This window comes from Gadus macrocephalus, chromosome 3 (genome assembly GCF_031168955.1).
Source record: "Gadus macrocephalus chromosome 3, ASM3116895v1".
Classification (NCBI taxonomy): Eukaryota; Metazoa; Chordata; class Actinopteri; order Gadiformes; family Gadidae; genus Gadus; species Gadus macrocephalus.
The window spans coordinates 18,455,193-18,462,977 of record NC_082384.1 but is presented as its reverse complement, the minus strand read 5'-3'; the positions used below and the strand labels follow the sequence as shown (position 1 = coordinate 18,462,977).

Genomic DNA, 7,785 nt, shown 5'->3' with positions numbered 1-7,785 from the left:
ACAGAGTTAAAGTAATAAATGGTCTTCTTTGGGTAAGTTGGAACAAGGTACACATCCATTCAATCCAAATCACTATATGGCCAATTCAATGTTAAAAACAATTTCCTTACAACATTTTATTCCTCCTTGCATTAGTGTAATGTTTGCACAGTTGTATTTGTTTGCATAATATCTTCGACTTGAATGCGTCGCTCAAAGACTGATGTACCTATTTGTTCAATGTAAATATATTAAACAAATATAAGGAACAGGACACATGAAGGATGTGGCTACACCTTGTATTAACACATGGCCAGGTGAACTATCATGTCATGATAGGTCCTATCATGACATGATATCATGACATGAGATGATCACATTTGATGATAGGTATAACCCTGACATGTGATCAGCTCATGTCAAGGTGTCGATCAACACCTTGTGGAAATACCATCACTCAACTCATTCAAAAGTCAGAACAAATGTTTGCATCATCTTAAGTCGTTCATCCCTTCTTGTTTTAAATAAAAGATAACGTCCTTTGAAGAGGTATCCATAGGTATCTAGCTACGTCAAGCAGACTGTAGGTATAGATAGTTAGACTGTAGATAGTTTTATCATCAGCCCTCTTGGTGATCACTTTGAACCATGGCAGCACTGGAGCAGTGGTGGATTGAACTGTAATCACACGTGGGCTTCGTTCAATGACTACACATGATGCTGTCATGCCTGGTATGACTGCACTGCGGTGTGACTGCACTGCGGTGTGACAGCACTGCGGGGGAATCTGGGATTGAAGTCTTGACTGAAGACCCCTGGGTAGGAACGAGGCCTTCCCATGACGTGTGTTTTGCGTGGATCACGTGACTCGTGTTTGGCGCTCCAGGGTGGAAGTTTGGCGCGGTGCACGGACGCTCCGCGGCCTTCCCCGTGGAGTGCGTCCGCCCCGTGGCCGCGCCCGACTTCCTGTCCGTCCCGCTGAACCGCACGGCGGAACCCCGGGGAGGGGCGGGGCAGTTCGCCGTGTCGTCGGCCGTGGCCGTGGCCGTGGCGTCCACCATGGCCGCCCATGAGATAGACCCGACGTTAGAGGTGATACGCACGCACGCACGCACGCACGCACGCACACACACACACACACACATTGACACCGTCTTAGAGATACTGCAAACATAATGATTGAATGTAATAGACATACTCACTCACTCACTCACTCGCTCACTCACTCACTCACTCACTCACTCATTCACTCACTGTCTCACTCACTCACTCACTCACTCACTCACTCACTCACTCACTCACTCACTCACTCACTCACTCACTCACTCACTCGCTCACTCACTCACTCGCTCACTCACTCACTCACTCACTCACTCACTCACTCACTCACTCACTCACTCACTCACTCATTCACTCACTGTCTCACTCACTCACTCACTCATTCACTCACGCACTCACTCACTCACTCACTCACTCACAAACTCATGCACTCACACACTCACTCACACACACACACACACACACACACACACACATTGACACGGTCTTAGAGATACTGCCAACGTAATGACTGGATGTAATAGCCACACACACTTTCACACACTCATAGACATACAACATATACACACAAAAACAAAACTCACTGACACTTACAGACAAACCCACAAACACACTCATACACACACACACACACACACATTGATCAGGTTTTAGAGGTACTGCAAACGTAATGACTGCGTCTAATAGCCATACACACATACACACGCTCATAGACATACAACACATACACACAAAAACAAAACTCGATGACACTTACAAACAAACACACAAACAGACACACACACGCACACACACACATTGATCAGGTCTTAGAGGTGCTGCAAACGTAATGACTGCGTCTAATAGCCATACACACATACATACATACATACATACATACACAAAAAAAAAAAAACACTTACACCAACACACACACACAGACAAATACACACATACACACACACACAACATTAACACACATACAGCTTAAATGCGGCAAACTTTACTCAGAGTTTCCTTTCCGGTGTGTTTATTTTTCAATTTCAGAGGGTGTCACTTGAGGAGTTTGATCTCCGTGGCGAGGGAGATACGTACGATAGTCTCCTGCAAGACAGCAAATATGACATGGTTGAGTTCGCCAAGAACTTCTTCAGACAGGGCACGCCAGGAAAGAGGTAGACCACTGCAAGCAAAAACACTGACACACAAACACACAGTCACACAAACCAACACACACACACACACACACGGGCGTAGAGACAAATACACACAGCAACACAAGCATACACATAAAGAGATACACACGTGCAAACACATATGCACTCAGTTACCCACACTCATGCACACACACGCACACACACACACACACACACACACATGCACACGCGCACACACGCACACACGCACACACACACACACACACACACACACACACACACACACACACACACACACACACACACACACACACACACACACACACACAAACACATACACGTACACACACAAACACATGCATACACGTACGCACACAAACACACATATGCACATACACATAATCGTACACACCCACACCCAAACATCCTGTTTAATTCTATTTACTGCGACACTTAACAGCCCTTATGTGCCTCCCAGTGACTCCCTGAAGAGCAGGGGCAAGACCATGGCTCCCAGAGAGCCATCTGAGATGATCAAGTTCTCCAAGGTAACTGTCTGCCTCACAGTCTAACCCACACAGACCAGTGGCTGCAGGTCTTAAAGGAGTACCATGCCCTGACACCACTTTCAGATTGTTTTGCATTGTGGAGGACTCCCTCTGCAGGTTATACACGTGCACTGCATGCATAACCCGGGATTGACTGAAAAGTTACAGAATGACCTGCGACCCACCCGACCACCAACCGATACTGCTCTCAGAAATTACACTATTTGCAATTAAGCTGACGATTTTATCCATATTTACTTTATTATTCTTTTATAGATACAAAGTATTAAGGACCTGGTGGGGGTTAGGTATCTTGCTCAAAGCCTACATGTAGACAGCGGGGATAAGGGTTCGAACCCTAACCACTCTGTGTCCCACAATGGGACACAGAGAAGTCCCATTGTACCACCCGTAAACTAACTCTAATGGAGCAAGCAGGCACAGGATTCAGAGCAGCAGGGCTCCTGTTACTGTTATACAAACAGACTCGACGCAGCCGTATTTCAACAAGAAGGTGATATCGTACATTGACAACAGCTGCCACTAAATCACCCGTCTTCGCCTCGTGTCCCGAGAGCCACGCCCCCACCTGCCTCCTCCCTACGGGCCTCCACCACCCACACATCCACCCTCACCAATGTTGTCGTGGCTGTGCAGAGAGCCTTGTGTGTGAAGCTGTATCTCCGGCCGCTCAGAGTGGGCTCTCTCTCTGTCTAGACGCCGCTTACCCAGTCTCTGATAGAGTTCACTGACCCCGCCTTGAACAGAGTGGCAGCGGATCTCTTCCTGTGTACGTCATCAAACACCCTGCACACACATCAGTCATTTATGTTGAGTGTTGTACTACCCTGTCCATTCTTTGTTGAAAGATTCAACAAAAATGCATACTTATTTGTGTGTGTGTGTGTGTGTCTGTCTGTGTGTGTGTGTGTGTGTGTGTGTGTGTGTGTGTGTGTGTGTGTGTGTGTGTGTGTGTGTGTGTGTGTGTGTGTGTCTGTGTGTGTGTCTGTGTGTGTGGGTGCGTGCCTGTGCATGCGTACATGCCTGCGTGTGTGTTTATGTGCACGTGGGTCTGTATACGCTGGCCAATGCGTTCAGCCGTGATGCGCTTCATGGGGGACCATCCAATCAAAGGTCTCTCAGAGCAGGAGGTGGTCAGCACCTTCCTCAAGGTAAACGATCTACGCTGCAAAAAAGGAGCGCCGTGCGTGTTGCAGTCCAACCGTCTCGCCTATAACGTGGCTGTCTTCCAATGTCCCCGATTACCCTCCCTCAGCTTATTGGCGAGTTCAGTCTGATGAAGGATGAGGCTTACTGCCAGGTCCTCAAGCAACTGACCGCTAACACCAGCTCTAAACCGTACGTACGCCGTCTGAACCTGGCATTTGTGGATGCACACGTCTGTGCTCGATGCGTGAACGTGTGACGTGTGGTCCAGGGACAGTTGCCAGAGAGGCTGGAGGCTGTTGTACATCCTGACGGCGTTCCATCGCTGCTCAGAGGTCCTGAAGCCTTTCCTCTTCAAGTACCTGCAGCACGCCTACCTCAGTGCCGGAGTGCTGTTCCAGGGTGCGCCTCTTACACTTATTCAATTATCAAAACATGCTTTTTTTTGTACTACTTTCACCAGCTTTCAATTATGGGGCGGATTTCTGTGGTCTAAAAGGTTCAACTGTTCATATCTGTCGACATCACGACACAAACCACTACCTGGGATTAACCCTCTATAACGGACACATGTTATTTTTTTTCCCTGCTTGTTATCTGCTTCTTTTCCATACACGGTCAATAAGTACAATCTCTGTCTGGCTTGTGCCTAGGCTTGTGCCCAACAAAAGCGTAATGTGTTGACAGGAATTGCTAAGGCCTGTGAGCAGAACCTGAAAAAGACGTTTCAATATGGAGGGCGCGTGATCCCTCCAAACAGCATGGAGCTGAAGGCTATGGTGGTCAGTAATCCTCGCTTCAGTGCATTGTCTGCCTTTGTTGCATTCCTGAACTGCAGTTCTAAAAGGTGTTTGTGTGTGTCTACATTTGTCAGGCTGGACGGAGCTCCAAGCGACAGCTGTTTCTCTTGCCAGGAGGTATTGAGCGTCACCAAAAGATCAAGACATGCTCTGTGAGTGTAAATCTCTCTCTCTCTCTCAAATCATATGATGCTTATTGGATTCAACTTCATATAAACTTTTCAAAAAAAGTGTATAGGAATATTCAAAGTTAGAATTCAGAGCTATAGGAAGCTTCCTAGGTACTGGGACGCACCCTTTGATTGAGCATCCTGCTCCAGCCCTCGGGTACTTTTACTTTGGAATGGTACCCAACAAACATACATCAATCCTTTCCTGGCCCTAAGGCTAGTTTCATTTTGTCATCTCTCCAAGTGAAGATAAATCAGCTGTCCGTATAAATTACCTTGCAACACACAACCAAGTTTGGCGGTTCGTAGATAAGATAAACTAACTAACCGAATGACAGTGACAAATGGCTTGATGTGATGTGATTTGATGAATGGATTTCGTGCATCAGTTTTATTTAAAAAGCATTGCCAGACCTTATGCTCCCTTCTTGAATAAATATTTAATGTCAAGGTGAACAGGGTAAGCGCTTCGGAATCAACTTTTGCCAATTTGAATTTCAGGAGGGGCCTGAAAAATGTATGCTAGTGGCTCCGAACGGAATGTATTAATGTAATAGTACCAGGGGTCGGCTGGCCACTGCTTAAAGGGAGCTGTGCAACAGAGGGGAGGACTGCAGGGGACCTTTAAAGCTCCTGTATTTTCCAGGTGGCTCTGGACGTGATCGAGGAGCTGTGTTACGAAATGGGCCTGCACCGGCTAGAGGTTATGGATGAATACACTGTGTTCCTGGTCACCAGTAGAGGTACCACACACACAGGGTTTAGACACTGGCCTTTTATAAGCTCACACTCACAACTCTCACACACACACACACACACACACACACACACACACACGCACACGCACACGCACACGCACACACACACACACACACACACACACACACACACAACGAACAGACCCACACATATAAACATAGATAACACAAATGTTAAAACACACACAACACATAAACGCACATGTAAAAACACATGCAGACACAAATGCACACATACAAACATGCTGGATAGATCAACGAAGTTGTTTTCTTATTTTTCTATTGTATGGGTGCGCGTGTGTGTGTGTGTGTGTGTGTGTGCGTACTGTGTCCAGGTCAGAACGTGCGTCCTCTGAATAAGCAAGAGTACGTCCTGGACATCGCCACAGAGGCAGAGGAGGTGGACAGCAACTACAGCTTCTGGTTCCGCCGGGTCGTCTGGACCCAGCCGCTCAAGTTTGACAATGAGCTCTCTGTGTCCATGCACTACAACCAGGTACACCGCCACAGACTGCAAGGCTGACAAGATTCTGTTACCAGGCTGGCGCACTCGTCATTACGCTGGCTTGTGCTGTTGGTAATAATTATTATTATTGTGTGTGTGTGTGTGTGTGTGTGTGTGTGTGTGTGTGTGTGTGTGTGTGTGTGTGTGTGTGTGTGTGTGTGTGTGTGTGTGTGTGTGTGTGTGTGTGTGTGTGTATGTGTGTTGGGGATTTTGCCTTTCTGCCTAGGTCCTGCCCGACTACCGCAAAGGCCTTTTAAATGTGCTTCCCCGGGGGAAAGTAAGCGATCAGCAGTTCCACCAGATCTCCAAATTAGCCTCCCTGCAGCACAGAGCCAAGGACATAATCTTCATCCCCAGCATGTACGAGCTCACACAATACGAAGTAGTCGAGGAGCGGGCAAGATATCTGCAGCATTTCCGCAAAACTCTAGAATTCAAGCGTATCTCTCATCCTCAGATGTGATTCCCTGTTTAACCTCTGATTATTTTTCCCATTCACTGCATCCCTGATACCGTAGCCATGAATTGTCGGAATACATCCCCCCGCCTCTTTTTGGAAAGCAGCCGCCCCAGCAGTGGGTTACTATGGTGACACAGCACATGCAGCAAGTGCAGTCGCTAAGCGCGCACCAGGCCAGAGCGCAGTACCTGGGTAAGAGACCAACAGGCATCGACAGACATCGGATGCAATGTTCAGGGTGCTTTCCGTTTCGATAAGCTCTGTGTTTTTATTTACATTGTCGTTCAGGGCTGGTCAGCGCCTTCCCCATGTTTGGCTCCTCCTTCTTCTACATCCAGAGCAGTAGCTCCACCTCTTTGTACGCTCCTTGTATTCTCGCTGTCAATCAACATGGCCTCCACTTTCTGCACAAGGACACGCATGTAAGGGAACACCACACACGCACAATCACACGAGCAAAATGTAAACAGTGGAATTAATGATTAAATTCCTGCCCAATGTCCAAGAGATAAGAGCCTATTTCAAGAGAGAGCAAGAGGGGGTGTGGCCTGTAGTTGTGCGATAACGCTGTGTGCCTGTGGTGCAGGAAATCCTTCATGTGGTCCCCCTGGCGGAGGTACAGTCGGCACGCACCCAGAGGCCCACGGCTGGCACAAGCTACCCCTATGTAGACCTAACCCTGGGAGACATGAACACACAAAGGGTGGTTCAACTTCAATTGGAGCAGGTTCGGAGGCACACCAATGGAAGCACAGAGAAATTCAAATTTCAAATTTGTATGTTTTTTTATTTTATTTTCATTTGACTTGTCATCTTTTGCTTACGTAAACAGGGCCTGGAGTTGTGTCGGGTGATTGCCATGCAGGTAGAGAACATGATGTCGTTACGAGAGAAGAGACTAATCCTTCCGGCGAGTGAAATTACCATGTTGTAACTCATGGCAACGCCCACTCCTGCGGGCAAGGCCATAGGCACACATAGGCATTAGGCACATAAATGCACTTCACAGCACAAACACACTTCACAGGCATGCTTGTACAAAATCAATCAATCAATCAAAGAAGATCTACAAAGTGACCTACCTCTTATTTTATTCAGGTGTTTATTCATGTGTAGAATTTGAGTGGCTTTTGTAACAGTTTGCATGATAGATTCAGGTTCTTTGATTATGATACCATCAGTAGTGTAAACCCTCTAGCATTG

The 7,785-nt window shown here is 47.2% G+C and overlaps 1 protein-coding gene across 1 annotated transcript in view; it reads left to right on the top strand.

Moving 5' to 3' along the window:
* Window positions 1–7,601, top strand: part of myo15ab (myosin XVAb) — an 81,223-nt gene extending 73,622 nt beyond the window's left edge. Inside the window, 16 exon segments of the mRNA XM_060046695.1 lie at window positions 866–1,071; window positions 2,065–2,192; window positions 2,653–2,722; window positions 3,440–3,512; window positions 3,821–3,894; window positions 3,999–4,081; window positions 4,161–4,291; window positions 4,577–4,671; window positions 4,764–4,841; window positions 5,506–5,602; window positions 5,953–6,113; window positions 6,349–6,482; window positions 6,641–6,774; window positions 6,871–7,004; window positions 7,169–7,309; window positions 7,415–7,601. Coding sequence (XP_059902678.1) covers window positions 866–1,071; window positions 2,065–2,192; window positions 2,653–2,722; window positions 3,440–3,512; window positions 3,821–3,894; window positions 3,999–4,081; window positions 4,161–4,291; window positions 4,577–4,671; window positions 4,764–4,841; window positions 5,506–5,602; window positions 5,953–6,113; window positions 6,349–6,482; window positions 6,641–6,774; window positions 6,871–7,004; window positions 7,169–7,309; window positions 7,415–7,516 — 1,841 coding nt within the window. The 3' untranslated portion in view covers window positions 7,517–7,601.
* Window positions 7,602–7,785: the final 184 nt, after the last annotated feature.